At 37.9% G+C, this 19,820-nt stretch overlaps 1 protein-coding gene across 1 annotated transcript; it reads right to left on the reverse strand.

Annotated features, from left to right (window-relative positions):
* Positions 1 to 375: 375 nt before the first annotated feature.
* Positions 376 to 17,039, reverse strand: LOC145765307 (twinfilin-1-like). The gene is made up of 9 exons (XM_082577109.1): positions 16,943 to 17,039; positions 16,324 to 16,404; positions 15,961 to 16,130; positions 9,953 to 10,048; positions 9,346 to 9,450; positions 5,935 to 6,060; positions 5,512 to 5,662; positions 3,019 to 3,140; positions 376 to 2,246 (listed from the first exon to the last, which is right to left on the reverse strand). The coding sequence occupies exons 1-9, from the start codon at positions 16,965 to 16,967 to the stop codon at positions 2,088 to 2,090; spliced, it is 1,035 nt and encodes a 344-aa protein (XP_082433235.1). The 5' UTR covers positions 16,968 to 17,039; the 3' UTR covers positions 376 to 2,087.
* Positions 17,040 to 19,820: the final 2,781 nt, after the last annotated feature.

A 19,820-nucleotide genomic window follows, 5' to 3' on the forward strand; every position in this document is an offset into this window, starting at 1 on the left:
GTGTGATTTATTTTGATTTGTGCAAATAGTGCAGTTTTTACACTGAAACTTACCCAGTGTAGTGCGCATCTGATACGACTCGAAACATAGCCTATTACAAACAAAACCGAGTGCGGAATTACTTAACATTGATCTTGGGCAGCTGTTAAAAGTCATTTTCATCTTTCCATGTGGCGAAAACTGCTTAACGGCAAATTAATAACGTTAATAAACCGAAACTTTTTTTCAGCGTCAGCAAAGCTACTGCAGAGTGTAAAAAAGCAGTTGTTGAGACATGTCAAACATGCAACTTCATGTTCTCTCTTGCTCCGTCTAGCGAAAAAAGTTAGTCGCTCTGATAAAATGGAAATGAAATACACTGAAATACAACTCGAATGTAAGAATTCAGTGAATGTAATTACAGAAATTGCAAGATACAACCAATATATATGGAGAAAAACCATGATGTGCTCAGCACCGGTTACATAGAGTTGAATATTGTATACAATCTAAATACGTGGCATTCGATTTTCATGAAAAATCTTGCTCAGTTTAGCAATCAGAATTGCCAAACCAACATATAAATCTCGGTTAAATATAAAGGAAAATACGTCTGAAATGAAACGGCAAAGGATATTTTTTATGCCGTTCGGTTCGTATACATTAAATATATAATCCGTAAGGATTCTTATATGATTTAGTCTTTAGAATGGAAAAGTGAACAGTGGAGAACGTAATTCAGTTAAAAGATCGGCTACACTTCAATGCCAACCCGGGCTTCATTTCGATTGATAGTTAGTTACCAAACGGTCTGGAAATGAGTTTGAAACGTTTGCACCTCTGAACATGTTATTGAAAAAGCGCACCACTGGTGTAGTTGTGGTAGAAAACTCTCAACATGTGGCACGTAATGGGCATTAATTGCAAGCAATTATTGTGAAAATGAAAAGGAAATAAGGCTAAAACACTAGAATAGTAAATAATACATTCTTCATTGGCTTGAAATAAGAAACGTCAATGCAGCACTTGAATACAAACACAAGCACATAAGTCTTTGCTGACAAAAAAAAAACCTAACCCAGTCGTCAAAGGCAGCTCCATAAATCATTGTATTTTATCTATTTTGTTGAACATCGAAATAGCTTTATCATAATGTAGAAAAGTAATACAAAATAGCAAAGCGAAAAAAAGCGCCGACGCTTGGCCCACCATTGAAGCAATCTATTGAAACAATTGACTGAACAAATCAAAAGTTTACCTTTGAACATTGAAATCAATATCAGCGATAATAATAGAACTTGCACTTTCCTAAGAAACATGTCCAGTACGTGACAGGAACCCCATAACATTATTACATAATGTCATAGAACATGTCAGTACACACGCATATCTAATGAAAATATCATTTCATTAAATTTTGATGATATGCTTGTAGTTAAGATTGCAGATAGAACATTCTCAAAACTGCTTTTGGAAGAATAACCGAGCAAGGTGAACCTTGCCAAAATAACATTGAAAAAGTTAATTTATAGTTTGGGTCAAGGAAGCTCTTTTACTCCACAATACAACTTGCGGAGTCAGCTCCGAAACTTCAAAACATAGAATTTTCAGTTACTCCTGGACACTTGAACTACACTATTGATTGGTTTTCGAAACTGCGCAAATCAAGATATAGAGTACCATCGTTAGCTCACGGGGTCTCAGGTATTTTTAGGAAGTGCAAAACCTATTTCGGGAGAGAATTTTACAGAACATACTTACAACAAATGTTAAGGATTAAATCATCCTGGTGTGCTGCGACCTGCATAGCTCTAGAAAAACTTAATGCACCCGCATGATGGCTTCTCGTACAGTCCTGCTTGTTCAGACGTTAAGAATAAGCAAGCAATTAGGAACCCGTTCGTATGATCCAAACAAGCCAATCAAAAACGGAATAAAAAATCAGGGGACAATCAGTCATTTGGAAGTAAATCAAAAAAAGATCGTCAAAAAACTCGTTTATAAGAGCAATGAAATATCGCATGTGTTTGTAAAAATTTTTGATCGACTTTCTAATCAAGTAATTCTTCAATCAATAGAAAACCTTAAACAACAATTATTTTCTTCATTTAATCAGTGTCGTTTTCAGCTCTTTTGGGTCGGCGAGTGGGGGCCCGTCTGCCAGGGGCTTTCGGTTTGTTGAAAGTTTGCCGCTTGTCCTCTTCAGGGGGGTGCATTTCATTGCGAAGAAAATCTTCCGTTAACACCTCGCTGCTATCACATTCCAACTGGGAACAAAAACAGAGAAGTTTGATTGCGATGCTCGCTGGCTCTTGAAACACGAATCGTTTTCGAGTAATTCTCGTCCAACCAACAAACCAATCCTTTTTGCATTGATTAAACGTTGAACGAATGCAGAATTGGTTTTCGGCTGGGTGACATGACAATATGACATGCCTTTCCTTTTATATTAAACATACAAATCACCTGAATACTGGAGAGACAACCCACCGCGTGGTAATTACAGATCTTGGATATTTCCATATCCTCCTTTGAGTAACCAACTCGATGTGTAGTTTTGTGCTGGCATACTACGCAACTTGAAATTCGCTTCCGGACAAAATGTGAACATCATTTTGCATTGAATCAATGATTAAAAACGTCAATAGTTTGCTTGTGTGTTCAATGTGCTAAGTCAATCAAATATAGCTATTTGTTCATTAGTTGAATAATGAATATCCAATATCCATATGCAGATGTTTCATTCCGTATCTTAGACAAAGACTCAAAGTACATCATTTGTATAGGCTGTCAAGTGCTGCTTTGAAAAGTATGAATAATTGTACTCAACAATGGTAATTTATAGAAAACTAAAAACAGCGAACATGTTGCAAGCCATACAAATTAACATTACAATACAGGTGAGAATATAGGACCATCTTTACGTTACTTGAATGCTAGCAGGTGACGGAAATTTCAAGCCGAATGAAAGGAAGGCACAAAACCTGGCAATGTTGGGAAGTTATTCTTTCTCCACCCGGTGCAACTGTCAGATCTTACCTTTTTGTCGATGATGATGCCAAAGACTCCTTCCAACGTTCCAAGAAGAGGAGCCTTGCAAGAGGAATACAGCATTCTTGCTTTGACGGGGATCGAGTAGCCAGGCATAGAGTAAATAAAAACTGAAAAATTTAGCACACGCATTAGAGAGCACTTTGTGGGATGAAATTCATACCAATGTTACAGTTTGGCCCTAAAACGACCAAAAATCTTGTCAGCGCTAGTATAGTATGGGGTTTACAGGTTCGTAGGACCTCAGAATGTAACTGGGCTGGGGTTAAGTTGACACTTTGAAGTTCAAAAGTTATACTGTACCACCAAACTATTTTGGTATATCACAAATGTAGATGGTGATTAAAATGGTGATGCAGAACTGATGAATATGCTTGAGATGAGAATGACTATTGAACAACTTGCCAGGGCAAATGGAGTAAGATGATAGGACATGTACTAAGGAAGGATGAAGAAAGTTTTTTTCGAAAGGCATTGACCTTGAAGGTAGATGGGAAGAGGAAACTGGGATATACTGTACAAAAAGAACATGGAAGGAACAGGAAAGAATGCAGGAACAGATGATGATGACAAAAACTGCCGCGATCTTCTTCTTGCGTTTGAGGTCGCCACAGATCACGTTGTTACATCCAGGCGCAGAAGCCAATGGATTGTGTATTCATCGAGCGTTGTTAGGTCCACATGTCTATCTTGTGGTCGGTATACAGGACATTGATAGATAATGTGGTGTGCAGTTTGAAAATCTGAACCACACGCACAAGATGGTGAATCGGCGAGGCCCCACTGGAACAAGTTGCTGCTGAAACGGCCCACTCCAGTCCGCAGGCGATTGAGCTTCATCCATTCCTTCCGGGGTAGTTCTGCTCCAGGTGGGGTGTTGGTATTGGGAAGGACTGTGAATTGGGTTGGTTTTGCAACTTTGCTCCATTCACGGTTCCAAACTTCGGAAATGTGGAAGTTCGATTTGCAGATAGCTGCAGCATGTCGGGAGAACGGGCGTCGAGATTTCAAGCGCTGGGGCTTTTGGGAGTGCGAGTTTAAACTGCCGCGATGAAGCAACAGTAGTTTCGGAGTCAACAGCAGCCAAGCTTATAATTGGTGATGCAGGATTTGATGTTACCTTTCGCTATCTTGTTGACATGATTGGACAATCGAGAGGCTGTATGGAATGGATGCCACCGCAGTGAGAGTGTAATTGGTCTGGAAAAGTTTCCGTGAGCTCATCCCTATCCTTACATACAGGGATGCTGGGATATTTCCTTCGGTAGGCGTGGTCATGTGTATAATATGTGTGAGAGGAGAGTCCTGTTATATGCAAGTGAGACCTGGCCCATCCTTAGCGAAGAGCAAAACCGGCTATGTCACAACAACTATGACATTGTGCGATGGATCTGTTACAAGCGCCTTTCTGGCCGAGTGACGATGGAAGAGCGAAGATCCAGGCATGGCATCCAGGCCCAGCAGCTAGAATATGCCACGAGATGGAGAAGGCTGCGTTGGCCGTTGGTACGGACACGTGCAACGCATGGAAGAAGTTGCGTGGCAGAAGAATGTTCAGTCCTTTGACGACATAAGGATAACCCTCGAGGACGTCTAAAGAAGCGTTTGCTTCAATATTCGGGATGATCTGCGACTGGAAGATTTTGTTTCGGTTGACCATCATGGAGGACCGGGTGGCACGGAGACGTGCTATCAGACAAAATAGACATTCGTTGGCGTCCAACCCTCGCAATTCGGGTAACAAAAAACTTTAAATCGTATACGGTGTAGATAGATAAATAGATAGACGAATCACATACTGACACAAGTAGAAAGCATACGTAAGTTTCTCAGGAGCCACCGTTTGCATTGGCATGGCAATGTTTCCAGCTATAGCAAAAAGATTTTTGTCAGGTAGAAAATTAAAAGACCAAAAAATAGATGGTTAAAGTTGGCGTGAGAGAACATCAGTTCAAAAAAACTAAGCAAAGTTAACTCCCAATCACCGAAAGGCACGGTGAAGGGGTTGCAAATACTGGCGAACCCTTGCTAGGGGGGAAAGCTACCTCACCTATTAAAGATGGGACATGATCGTATCAAATCGTTTTCTCGGTTTCAACATTTTAGGCATAACTACATACCATGCAAAAAAGTGGTGGGATGGCGCAGCGGATAAGGCGTTGGCTTTCCAATTATGCAATCCTGGTTCGACTCCCGGCTTACGCTGGTTGTTGACAAACACCGTTCACCTCTACCCAGGGTGTAATAAATTGGGTGGGCGTAGTTGCTGAAGTAAAGGCGGCCGAGAGAAAGGAACTGGCCACCCTACTCTCGTTAGTGCCGAAGGCTTAGTACAATGAGAACCTTATCTTCTCATCCCCCAAAGCTTGAATCAAGTATGGGACCCACCTTTACTTCTACATACCATTCAACTACTATAGAGACAAAAACAGGACGCAATTTTGTATTTAAGTTAAAGCATAAGACATTAAGACAACTCACAAACGCTGCTGATGTCTTCCCCGCCGAAACGATGAGCGTAGTTGAAGAGATGGTACCCAGCTCTGTCCTTGGATATCAATGTTTCGAGGTCGGAGGCTGAAATACTTCGAGACGAAAGTTTGTAAATGATTTCCTTATCCGTGTCCACACTCTAAACAAAGAAGGCAATGTAAAAACATGGCTGCAGAGAAACAAGAAGTTCGATTTTCATCTTGCATACAAAGAATTTTTTTAGCCAATGGTATGATACTTCTTTTTCAAAATTCTACTAATGTTTTAGAATGCCAATAATATTGTATCAAATATTATTGCAAAATTCTATAGTGATTAAACTCAAAATTTCAGTTTTGAGTCTTCAACAAAAGTCTACTTTAAACTTCAGAGTCATTTTTTTCACGCTTTACAAATACAAATTTAACGTACCAATTCAATGTGATTCACAGCTCCGTGCTTAAAGTCCTGTATAGCCTGTTGTGCATCTTCGGTGATAGGAAACTCTATTCCCTGCACGGTCTGATGACGTGTGGAGGTTCCAATGGCCGATTTGTTCTGGAAAAGTTCAAGTGTTTTTTTTTTCAACTTGATACATAGTGACATGTCAACTGTTTATAAATTAATGTCGCGTTGTATTTCATGTTCCTAGTTCCCACTGCAAAACTAATCTTCCTCAGAGATGAATTACTGTACTGGTACTAGAAAACATCTTTAAGTTAGTGAAATGCAATATTTTTTCAAATATGATTTTTCCAACTTACTGGAAATAGCTACTTGAACAAAATAAACTTAAGTTGAAAATAAAATTAACAACTTAATATAGGCAGTTTCTTTTGCTGGTAAAGGTGTTGAATAGTACATACAAGTATAAGGTTGGTTCAGGTTGTTACTTTTTACAAACTACACAATACACATAATATCAGAATGGCCGGTTTCGGCAAATCCAATTTGGAGAACCCCATTTTAGAGACAGCCTTTATCGGAGAAAACCGATTCGGAGAATTTTCAAGAAATTGTAGGGATTAACTATTTAGGTGGTTTTTGCGTTTACCTTTCCATACCCATGCAAAAGGTTAGGCAATTAACTTAACCTGTGTAACATTGGTCAACAAGAATTTTTTTACAAGACGAACTAAGAATCATTTCCAAGTAATTCTGGTGCCCAACCCAAGTAAGTAACTTAATATTAATATGCAGCCAGCGCTATGCTAGGTCAAAATTAGTATTGTATTTGGAAGCTTAAACTGTGTAAGGTAGCTTTCAAGTTGCTGTATTCTTGTTATTAGCGTAGCTGGCAAAGCGACTGCAACAAGTATGAGTGCTAGACCAAGTAGCTCAAGACGAGGTTGATTGAACATCGTAACAAATTTTTGCTTTATATACAAAAAGTAGGTATAGAAAGCTAAAACCTCAATTGCTAAGGTAACAGGGATCAGTTGTCAGTAGATGTTACAGAAAATATATTTCGCACTTATTCAGTGCATCTTCAGTTCTGATAAAGGGCAGTTAAAACCTACAAGTAATGTTTTAAACAACATTACAGTGACGCAATAATGTCAAAACATGAGCGTAAAAAATAGAAAAAGCATAAGCGTAAATATTGAAAAAATGCTGAATGAAAACTAAACCAAGCCGGCAGTAAAGTAAATTACGTATCAAATATAAATTATAAACTAGAATTGATGAAAGAGCGATGAGCAAAGCCTGCAAATGTAGCGTTGTGACAAATTACGGCAAAGAAAATTAAAAGAAAATTAAAAAAAGTAGGTATACATTTACTTTCTGATTCTGTAAAGCTGTCCACCAGCCACAAGTTTGCCTGGGCTAATAAAGTTAATTTATTACGTTTTGCCGGATTCGCCACTGATATGTCGACCGTGGTAATAATTCATGCGTAACAAACATGGATGCCGGATGGGCAATTTGGAATTGGACCTTTGCATTTATGTCTTCTTACGCGGTGACCATTACGGCTTTGCCACTTTTCATTTTGTTGGTTATATCACTGCATTTTATTTCCACAATATCGTTTCTTCTGCATTACGACAACGAAAAAGAAATATATATATATACACTATACAGTTATACACAGACTATGGGCAATATAGAATATCGAATAGTTACAATCCGAATATCTAATTATTCGAATTGAAATGACATTTCGAATCGAATTTTCCAAACCGAAATAAAAATATCCACTTTTCGGAATACCAAAATTTTTTATCGATTTTTCGCCGATCAATTACATTCGGCTCAACGACAGCTAGCCAGCTCTCTTTACCAGTGCGGTTTGTAGACGTCGGAAGACCGTTGTGCTGTGGATTTGCATCTATTTATATCGTACGTACATACATGGAACACAGTTCAACTCTGGGTGAGGCTACCGCTACACCTAGTGTCATAATTTCCGCAACAATCCAATGAAATGGATGATCTATTGAGCTCCGGTGTTGAGGCGACAAATACTTCAGCATCAAGTAACCATGACAACGAACACCTTTGAGTTGCCGTATAAAACCGATCCTACCCTAAGGCAAAAGTGCCATATAGCGATGCAATTGAATGGTGGAACAAAAATCAAGAAAAGTTCCCCCTGTTGTTTGATCTTGCAAGGAAGTATTTAGCCACTTCTGCATCCTCAGAAAGACTCTTCTCGAGTGCTGGATTAACAGCATCAAAACTGCGATTGCGGCTCACTGGCGAGCATTTAGAAGCTTTAAACATTCTTCACTGCCACAAAGACATGCTCTCCTAGGCAGTTACTATCGTTTTTCGTTTAGTTGCCACTTTCCATTATGTGTCTTCAATAAAACCAGAATAAAAACAAAGCTTTTTGACATTTTCTGACATTAAAAAAACTTATTCTAGAATAGGTATTCGAAATTCTAAATTCGAAAAATTATTCTAGAATAGCTTACTCTTCTATTTTGCCCATCCCTATACACAGTGTACAACTGCAAAAAAAGTACGTTTTAATGGGGAGGCCATAATCTGTTGTTGCAAACAAAACATTGACTTTACTTTGAGTTTGCTTAATTTCCTTTGTCGGAAACATATCACGTCGGATTTGATGTAGGCCTAACTAGGCTACTCTAGCAGGCCTCTAAGCGCGTTTAATTTTCCAGTTCCGGCGGCCAAATTCTTGCGCCCGGCAGCAAAAACAAAAAATTCCTGAAAAAAAATTGCGTAAAGATCGGTTAATTGCTATCGTGTTTTTGCGTTCACTCAAAGAACAACGCAAACAAGGACCGGAAACACATCTGTAGTTGTATTTAAATGTACTGCTTCCCATGTAGGTCGTAGGTGCGGAGCTAGTCTTCGAGTTTTTATAGATTGACAGCGACGCTTATACTTTGCCTTGGTAAAAAAATAAAAATTTAAAACATTTCAAATATATACCAACGAAATGGAAAAATGTTGGCTTGTGGAAGCCGGTCTAACATGGCTTACCGGCACAGTAGTTTCAAAGGCTATTTAATGTTTGATAATGCCAATGTCTATTTTTTTTCTTGCTGAGACATTAGTGGAGACTTTTTCGCTGACATTTTACTTGCTTACTGCTTGACCACTGCTTTTTTTGGCTAAGAGTTTATTTGATTAGTTACCTCTATTGTTAATCATGAAACGCCGTTTGATAATTGTTTCTTTTTTCTTTAGTTGAGACTTTTTCGCTGACACTTTACTTGGTTAGCCTCTATTATAAAGTAACTCCTTTGAATCAACAGATGTCGCTGTGGAATTTTAAAATTCTCCGAAAAAGGCCTTCTCAGGTTCGACTTCTCCGAATCAGATTTTCCAAAATGGATTCTCCGAATAGTAACAGACCGATCATTGACTTACTTCATTCTCATTGAGGAACTGCAATTCCTCCTCTGCGTTAGTAAGCGGAGGTGGGGCATTTTTGTGGGTAAGATGTTCCATGTATCCCTTATAGGAGACGTCTTTCTGAATTTTTTTTTTTATTTATCATCAACATTGCTTCAATACAAATTTACATTTTAAAGACACAAATCAAGTAGCAACAAAGGCTAAAAGAATTATGTAGCACAGATCAATAATATCAGACCAATCCAAATTCCAAAATCATCACCAGTTTGACAAGATTTTTCAAGCATACAACTGGGTTATGCAATAATGCAAATAAGTGGACTCCTAATAATACTAAACCAGGTAAAAATGTCTGGTTTTTACATTGCTTCCATAATTTCTTGTTTAAACGCTAAGTAATAGAAGAAAATGCAACCAATTACATCCACCATCAGTCCATCATGGGAATAGTGCCCGGCCACCCGGTGCCACGAAACCAAAACCAAAGATGTCTACATTGCCTACAGAAAGTGAAGTATAGTTTCAACTATCATGATTGCACAAGAAACATAATTTTAGGGCGTAGTGTTAAAAGAACAGTCCCATGAAATTTTTACAATGCGTGAAATGATTTTCTTACTTTGAAGTTTCCAAATATTTCATCTTGTATAAAGCCACCTCCAAATTCCGATTTTAAAGTTGCCCTGGTTGCAGCATATAACATTTTTTGTCGGACCTAAAACATCAGAGCAAGATTGTAGAACACAATAAACGACTTTCTAATTTAATCCTACTTTTGCTGAACTATGGGTTGGTTTAGTTTTTGCATTTTGGGCAACACGCGATTGTTCAAACCTATCCAAAAGTTAAGCAACTTTCCTAAACTTTGTAAATGAAACAAAATGTGTTTTCCTATGACATAAAAACACACTTCCATAAAATATTTAAGCAAATTAAAAAATGCAATATTATAACATAATCGCTTTGTTACCTACATAAAACTAAAACTCCCAAAACCTTTATAAGTAATTGTGTATGAAGGTTTTTAAAATATATTAGCAATATACAACCGGAATGGCCCGTTTTGTCGAGTTCTCTATTCGGCGATTTTTTGAAAATCCAACGACGCCTTCTGTTTGTTTATTTAGAGAATTTTGTATTTTATTCCACAATATTAAAATTGACCCATTAATATTAAAATTGACCCATGTGGTGTATGTGGAAAAAGAGTGATGGCAAATTCTGAAGTGTACAAAATGCAAGAAGTGGGTGCATGGGAGATGTGCAAAGATGAAGAGAGTGACATGCAGATCCGGAGATGGTTTTGAATGTGAAAGATGCAGGAAGATTGAGGAAGGAATGGTTGGTCCTGTTGAAAAGCTGAATGACGAAGTTGAATACGTGAATGCCTTTTGCTATCTAGGACAGGGTTGTCCAAACTTTATGGGACGCGGGACGCATTCGGCAAGGAAATTAGATCGCGGGCCGCAGTTGACATTTTTCCTCTTATACACTGTCTCACCGTACCAGATGTAAAGTAAAACACGTACATGCAGGCCTCGAAATTCACGGCGGACACGGCGGTCATGTCCGCCGTCACTGCATGTGATGTCCGCGGGAAGTACCATCTAGATCGGTCATATTTGTACGCTGAGAAATAGCAATGCAAATCGTCATTGCTTAGCACAAACAATTGTTGCAAGAATATAATTTCCAGCGCATTCTAGCGCGCATCTAGAAAATGTGAATTCTGTATCCCTTAGCTTCTATTCAAGCAGAAAAACTTTCGACTTTTACGTTGCTTCAACGATTGGTGACATTGAATCAGCGTATAACAAAGGTAAATTCTTCGCTAAGAACCGATGGGAGTACTGGTACTTTTACACTAATCACGCGCAACTTAGTTCAAGTTTTACGTCACAATGTCTGGCTTTGATCTCCGAGTGATATTGATAAGGCAAGGTTGGTTACAAAATTAGATTATACGAGTAGGCTATTACAACAAGATGCAGTAAACTTTGTTTAGTTTTGGTATTGCAGTAAGAAAGAAAAGGCCAAGGGAAAATTTATTTTCGTTCCCATGACGCGCAAAAATAAACCTAAAGAAAAAAGCCTAGTGAAACTTTGCACAGCAGAAAATAGTAGCATTAGTGTAGAAGTTTTCCGACTCGGGCCCAGAGCATTGTGACGCAAGAAGCCACACGACCTCGTTCGGTGGAAGTTAATCAGTTATGCGGCGTATTTAGCAGCTACACGACGCTTTGACTCTTCAAGCGCACGTCGTTGGTCTGATGAAAGCTTTTCAGAGTCAGTAACTTCGCTGAAATTTTGAAAAGCCTTCTAAACCGTAGCTATAGTTCTCAAATGGCGAAGAATTATCAAGATAAAGTGATTAAGCGTGACAATCGACGCAAAAACTGGTATGTCCGCCGTGAGACTTAATTTGTCCGCCGAGATAGCTGCTCAGACCGGACACGTTTGTCCGCCGTCAACAAAAACGAATTTCGAGGCCTGTACATGTGTAAATGAATCTTTATATTTATCATAAAAACATATTGGGGAATAGATTAAAGAAGCTAAGATGTGAATACTACGAATAAGAGAGTTTTGGAAATTTTAAGCAACGTCAGTAGACCAGGAAACCTTAAAAATAACTGACAAGTATGAATAAGATTAAACCATAAATTTATTCGTAAAAAATATTTAAGGAAGTACGTAAAACGGTACAGTTTACTTAAAATTCAGTGAGATGGGTGTGCCTGCATTTTGGAAGCCAGCTCCTTTGTGTCAATGTCAACTGAGGTTAAGGCTAAACGAAGGCAGGCTTCGAGAGATGTTTGTTTAAGTAGATTCCTCTCTTTGGATTTAATCGACTTCATTGCGGAAAATGCTGCTTCACAAAGGTAGGTACTGCCAAACATTGACAGCAAGTGCAATCCAAAACGGCGTAAATTAGGATAATGCTCTTCAGAAAGAAGAGGCCAAAATTGAGTGATTGGCAGTGTAGCTTTGCTTAATAAAAACTGGTCACTTTGCAAGTCACACAATTCAAGCTGCAAATCGTCATCGGCTTCTGATATAGTTATAGTCAGCGGAGCATTGAATACATTGAAGTTTTTTGGATTTAGCCATCAAAAGTGATACATCATAAGAAGCAATGGTTGTAGAAGACGAAGGCTTCACTAATTGAAACATGTTTTCTTGACGCTTACGCAGGTTTGATTTGAGATCATTGAGTAGGGCTCGCCGCGCCTCACCAGTGTATTTATCATAGCCAGTGACATGAAGAGTGCTGTAGTGTCGTTGTACATTGTACTCTTTCATAACAGATATCATTTCATTACAAATTAAACATAAAACTTATATGCGGATTTTTATAAATTTACCATTTTAAGGTTGTTTTTCTAGGGTCGGCTTATATGCGAGGATATACGGTAATTTTTAAAAGTTTTCTAGAAGAGGCGGCGGGCCGCATTGAAGGAGGTCGCGGGCCGCATGCGGCCCGCGGGCCAGGCTTTGGACAACCCTGATCTAGGAGATAGATTGAATGCAAGTAGTGGTTGTGAAGCGGCAGTGACTGCAAGAGTAAGGTTTGGTTGGGTGAAATTCAGAGAGTGTCGAGAGTTGTTATGTGGTAGAAGATTTCCGTTGAAAATGAGGGGAAGAATTTGTGTGAGATCTGTAATGCTGTACGGAAGTGAGACATGGTGCTTACGGGAAAACGAATTGGCGATTTTAAGAAGAACTGAGAGAGCGATGGTGAGAGCAATGTGTGGTGTGAAGCTGATGGACAAAAGGAATACTGAAGAACTTATGAACTTGCTTGGGTTGAATGAAAATGTTGATAAGTTGGTGAAAGCAAATGGAGTGAGGTGGTATGGGCATGTTTTGAGAAGGGATGAAGATGATGTTTTGAGAAGAGCGCTGGAGTTGCGAGTGGAGGGTCGTAGAAAACAAGGAAGACCCAAGAAAACGTGGAAAAGGCAAGTTGAGGAAGAAAGCAGCAAGGTGGGCTTAACAAGAGAGGACGCGTTAGACAGATTGATGTGGAGGGAGGTTCTGAAGGCGATTGCGGCATTTGGAGGTGAATCCAGCCACCCTCGGTAACGGGGACATCACCGGATTAAAACTGGACTACTACTACAATATTGTTTCTTTTGCATTCCAACAAAGAAATTAAAATAAAATTTAGCGAAAAATGTTTGAATTAATCAAAAAATAAAGAGCCCAAAATGTAGATACCAAACTCATGTTCAGCAAACAAACGTTTCGAAAACTACACTGTCTTAATCTTCAGTGCTATAAATGTATAGAAGAACAGTATAGAAGACAGTATAAGATGAAGACAGTATAGTTTTCGAAACGATAAGATGAAGACAGTATAAGTAATATAAGTATAATTAAACAATGAAGGCAGTATAAGTATATATATAAGATGAAGACAGTATAGTTTTCGAAACGTTTGTTTGCTGAACATGAGTTTGGTATCTACATTTTGGGCTCTTTATTTTTTGATTAGATTAACCAGGCGTTCCAACCATTTTGCTCCTATGTTTGAATTATTAAATTAAAATGTTTGCATACATAAAATTGACATGTATCCTACGTTATCCGCCTTTTTTGCGTCATGTTTATGTCATTCATTTTTTAAATAAGCTATTTGTTGATTTTATATGATATTTCAAATATATTTTACAACAAAACAACCTTTTTCACAAAACGATGCTGTAACTCAAAACAGTCAAAGAATTTTTGATGTCAACAAAACTTTTGAATGTAATGTAAAGGCAATTACACCGTTTTAACGTCGCCAGACGATGAAATCAAGTACAAAAGGGAACTTTTGCTGACCAGGTATCTACAGATTGTACCTGACAAACTCTTACATTTACAAAAGCCATTCGATTTCTTTAAAGACCCCAATTAGCCTAACAGTTTGTATTTACATTGATTCAATGTTTGAATATTGAATAATATTCAATTGTTAGATTTACAGAAGGCGTCGTTGTATTTTCAAAAAATCGCCGAATAGGAAACTCGTCGAATAGTAGCAGACCATGGCGTATGTAGCAGACCCATATACATTTTATACAACCATATTATTCAAACGCTTTATATAATTTTGAGCAATTGATTGAAAAGCAGGAGTTGGCTGCAACATTTAGGTGTAGTCACATACAGTAGGCACCCCCACTGGATGCATGGTGGTTGCAAGCAGGGTTGAGAAAAACCCGGGTTTTTTTAAAAAAGCCCAACCCGCCCGTTTTTTTTTTAAAAAAACCCGGGTTTTTTTGGGTTTTTTAAAAAAGATGCAAAAAAAGGTAGATTCATGCTTATTTCACCTCAAAACTACTTTTTACGAGTGAAGTGCCTTTCACTCACAGTACATGCTTGCATAACTCAATAAAATAATGCACTAGGGCTGTTGTTGCTTGAATGTTGCATCATCCATTAGTTTCAAGATCAAGTTGGATGTTGCATCATCCACTGATTTCTATACCAAGTTGATGCTACTGTGGTAGAAATCACATTATTGCATCATTTGTTTAGATTTGAAGGCAAGGAGCATTTATGCCATCATGTTTAAATATTTTTTATCATTTATATATATATTATATATAGTAATGGATGAGCAATTGAGCGATTGCGTGGCCAATTAGGCAAATGCTCTGAAACAGCCATGCGTTAGAATCCAGAATCTATAATTGGTAAATAGCCTCCTAAATTGCATTTCACATCATATATACAGACTAAAGTAGAGTAGTACTTTCACCAATTTAACTATAAGGCCTTCTTGCATAAATGAGTTTTAGCGTAGTATACACAAAGTGACATTACTTGATTTTTGTGTACTGTGCAATATCCACTGCGTTTTCAGTTTATTCTTGGAAATTACTTCACAATCACATCCTTAAGTGCTAATTTAAAGTTTGTTGTAAGTGCCTTGTAGTGTTTTTGTAAATTTTTTTAATTTTCCAATAAAAACTGGACAAATATGATGCTCTGGGTTTTTTTATGGGTTTTTTTGTTTTTTTTTAAGTGGGTTTTATTAAAAAAACCCACCCGGGTTTTTTTGGGTCGGGTAAAATACCAACAACCCTGGTTGCAAGAGTGTGGTATATTTTAGTAATAAACAGGTAACAATCGAATGAAAATCGCCCAACACCACAGAACAGTAAATCACCACAGTAAATCGCCCAACACCACAGAACCTACATGCTCATACAATCCTACCTACATGACTGCACTTAAATGCTATGCCTCGTAAAGTAGGGCAAACAAAAAATTGCCACAATAGGCAATTTTTGTGCATTCTACGAAATTCTTGGGGTTGTGGTCATTAATTCTGATGTTTATTGTAAGGTTCAAACTTAAACCTTACAAGCTTTAAAATAGCCTTCCTACACATTTTAAAAAGCAAGTACGGTAGCCCAACTTTTAAAATCACCAAGCACAAGACTAAAAACTTTATTTCCCTTTTTGCTTATAATGTGTTTGTAACAAAAAAAGAACTATGAGTTACAACACATCAGTATGGCAACGTTCATAGCTCACAGGGCCACAAACCAAAAACTATATTACAGTATATCAATTGATAATGTATATACAATTGATTTTCTACTAGCTGTAACGTTGAACTTCACTTACCGGAGAATCATCCGGTGAGTAAGTAATCAGCAGCCATTCATTTTTGGAAGCCAACTGGTAAATCAAGTAAGTGGGCTGCTTGTCTTTTAATAAATCCAACACAACAGCATCATAGTCTTGCTTCCATGATTCTGACATCTTGTCCACACACTTGGAACAAGTCAGCAATTCTAAAAACATTAATGTTGGATTATTACACTTCAAGGATTACCATTTTTTTCTGATTTATAACTTTTGTAGCCTACTTTTTATAGATTATTATATGTAGAAACCTAGAAGAAGTGAACTTCGTTTTAAAAGAATTTAAAGTTTTTCGTTCAAAGCAAGCTTGTGTCATTGTCATCAGTAGCTACTATAGCATACCATTTTTGATAGCTACTTCAACACAACGTATTTCCCCTTCAGTTGTACAATCTCGAAATATTTCCTTCAAATCATCTCCACCTGTACATAGATAATTATTAATCAATGTTGAATTCAAAATAACCTCAAATGCCAAATTTACAAAAGTGATCAATGCTTCTAAATTCAGGTTGTAGCTCAGGAAATTGCAATTCAGTATATTATACAGATGAAAACACAATTGTAGCCACTCAACAGTTTGATGAATTGAATTGACCAAAACATGTGGATTGAAGTGTGTGATCAGTAGGGTAAAGCAAAGGTAAAGTAGTTTCACCCTAAATGTTTGGTCGAGTCCTGTCTTTGTCATGAGTTACCAAGGGGGGTGGGGGACTTGTATACCAGCTCCGCCGAGTGTAATGTTAAACGACTCAGTAATTGGCAAATATCATGGAAATAGCCTATTTTGTGATGCTTAATGCATTTCTTTCAAACAAAGGATGTGCGGTAATAAAACTATTACGCATCTGCATTTTTTTAATTAATCACACAAAAAATTAATATTAAACCACCAATAACATAAGTAAAGTTAATTTTCTTTGGTTCTATATCAATCAAGAGATCTGTTGATTTCACATACATGTGATCCCAGTTTGATGAGACATCCTTTTCAAAACTGATTTTTGTACAACCTAATTTTGTTAGTGCAAATCCAAGTTTTCTGGTTTCCAAGACCTATTGTACATAAAAAAATTACAAAGTAGAAAAAAAATAATCATCATACAATAGGCTAATAAACATTGGCTGCGTGGTAATAAAGTCTGGACAAGGACATGGGTTTAACACTGCTCCAGAGCATGTGGCCGATTGGCCGTGTCTGAGGAAAGACACTTAATGATGTTTAGAACTATTTCTAACCCAGGGTTAGGAATTAGGTAAAGATTCAATCTATTGGTTAGAGTTAGAAATAGATAAGGATTCAACCTATTTCGTCCCCTGAACACTTTATCCACCGCTTATCAATATCAGGAGGGCGTACCACCTAATGTTGTTGCCAGGAATTATTCCATCCACTAGCCTACGATAAGAGCTGGTGAATGGAAAGCAGTCCTGAAATGCGCACACCTCGAGAGCCAAACCAGCCGGCGTGGCTTTGAGATAAGCGCTTGACGCTGAAGTTACGGGGCTGACAAGTGTAAAAATTGAACAAAACCAAAGGAAAAAAATTTCGACAGCTAAAATTTTTCCGCGACTTCAAAAAAACAAAACTACAGTAGCTCAATTTTTCAGGACTGGCGATCTTTTTGCACGTACGTAAACCATCACACAAAACCATAGAACTAACAAGGAAGAAAGAGAAACATGAGCTGTAAGGGAAAAGAGTGTGGGACGTGGGTTTCGAAAAGGCCAGATTTTCCAGAGTCCATTCCAGTCCAATTCATAAATGACCAGAGTTGCCAAATATTTGATTTTTTTAAAAAAGTAGATAGATTTTGAACCCTCAAGCAAGTCAAAGTGACAATTTTTAGCATTAAATAATATTAAAAATATATATACATTAGTTTCAATGCCACAAAGAAGTTTCACTTAATTCTAATACTTTCGCTTTTTTTCCTTTGCCAACGCTGAGCACTGGCAGCTCTTATCACTTCTGGATTGGCACTTTGGCAGTCACTTCTGGTCCTGGAGTCTGGACTGCTACACTGCTGTAGTACCAGAGTCACATAGTGACTTGACTCTGGTACTCTATAGTGACTCTGGTAGTACGGTAGTCCGAAAGTTACTGCTATGGCAAGAAGGCATGCTGTTTTGAAATTGGATTGTGAAAACTTGCAAATCGGTAGAATACTATGCAGTTTAAACTATTTAACATATTTAATAACCAGGCTTCAGAGTAAACTGCAAAACTATGGCTGATGAAGTTATTGGCTATGGGGAGAAGTTTTAAGATTTTGCAGACATAATTTCTTTAAAGGGATACTAAAGGAAAACTTGACTTGGCAATTTTCCACGTTCTTTCTGTTAACATGCTACCGTAAAACGATTTTCAATAAAATTTTGCCCCATTGCGGTCTGACCACCATTGCGAGCGTGCTTTTGTCAGAGCTTTCAAAACGAGATTGGGGTTGAGCAGCGAAGCGTGCGACTGTACAGTCTGCGTCACTAGAGACTAGTAATCAGCTGATCTCGCAACAGTTGTTACTGCGGGCGATTTGACTGTAGGCTATGTATGTATGTACATCAAAACATCGCACAGTTTGCTCAAAACATCAGATGTGGTAACATGGCTTTTGCTATTGCTGTCTTTTGTGACGTAGCCTATCTCGAGCAGTGTTTGCACTTTTATTATTTTGAAAATAAATGAAACATTGGACTTTGGGCCTTGCCAGCGCCATTGAAAACAATTTTTTTTCGGTAATTTTTCTTGAAATGTATTCTTGAATGTTCAGTTTACGCATTTTAATGCTTAATTCCCGTTTGAAATTTTCATTTAGTAGGCCTTTAAAGGACTTCTTAAAAATTTCAGTTAATTAGGTTTTTATACTTTGTCGATGAATACCTTGTCTTCGCACACGATGTTAAGCAAGTTTGATCGAATTTAGCTTATACCTACAGTATTACCTTTCATAAAAATTAAAAAAAAATCTCTTGCTGCAGTGTTGCCAGGTTATTTCATGAGTTTCAGCACAAACACTAAGATAAAGATGACATTTTATTTTTGCATGTTCCAAAAAGTTTTTTTTTGTTTTTTTTTGTTTGTTTGTTTATCTTTATCCTGCATTGCGGGAAAGCGGACTTGAGCGCTATGCATCGGTGTACGCCTTCCGACATACACCTGACCCACGCTGCAGCCGACGGCAATGTCTGTTTCCGGTTGTCTACTCTACTTATGACTTCAATTTGGTACTACCCATTGCTCGAAATCGATCACTAGGTAGAGGCAATTATCGTTAAGTTTCTTGCCCAGAGAAACAACAGCAAGTGCGGGTGGCTGGAGTCGAACATGCAGGCTCTCGACTGCGAGCCCAACGCGCTAACCACTCGGCCACTGCCTGCCTAACAAAAAGTTAGGATAAAATTACGTAAAATATAGTCAAACTGTGTTTATTAACTACAACTAAAACAAGTAGCTTACTTTTGCAATTTAGCTTGTCATCAAACGTAAACAAGTCTTGCCTTTAATCAATTATAAACGTTTCACGATGTATTGTTGAGGTCTGTAGACTGTATTGCAGACTGCCATGATTCAAGCATTATACACGATACCCAGAGATGGGCAAGATCACCAGTATTGGTGATCTTGAAGATCAAGATCAAGATCACCAAGAATAGGTGATCTTGAAGATCAAGATCACCAAACTATGTGATCTTGAAGATCAAGATCGTGATCTTGAAGATCAAGATCACTTTCAAGATCACTTTTTGTGTACGCCTTACTTGAAAAAAAAATGAAGTTTTTGATCAATGATGTTGCAAAAAATAATTACTATAAGTAACCTGGGTAAAGGTAGGAGGCT

Source organism: Aplidium turbinatum, chromosome 2, assembly GCF_918807975.1.
Source record: "Aplidium turbinatum chromosome 2, kaAplTurb1.1, whole genome shotgun sequence".
Classification (NCBI taxonomy): domain Eukaryota; kingdom Metazoa; phylum Chordata; class Ascidiacea; order Aplousobranchia; family Polyclinidae; genus Aplidium; species Aplidium turbinatum.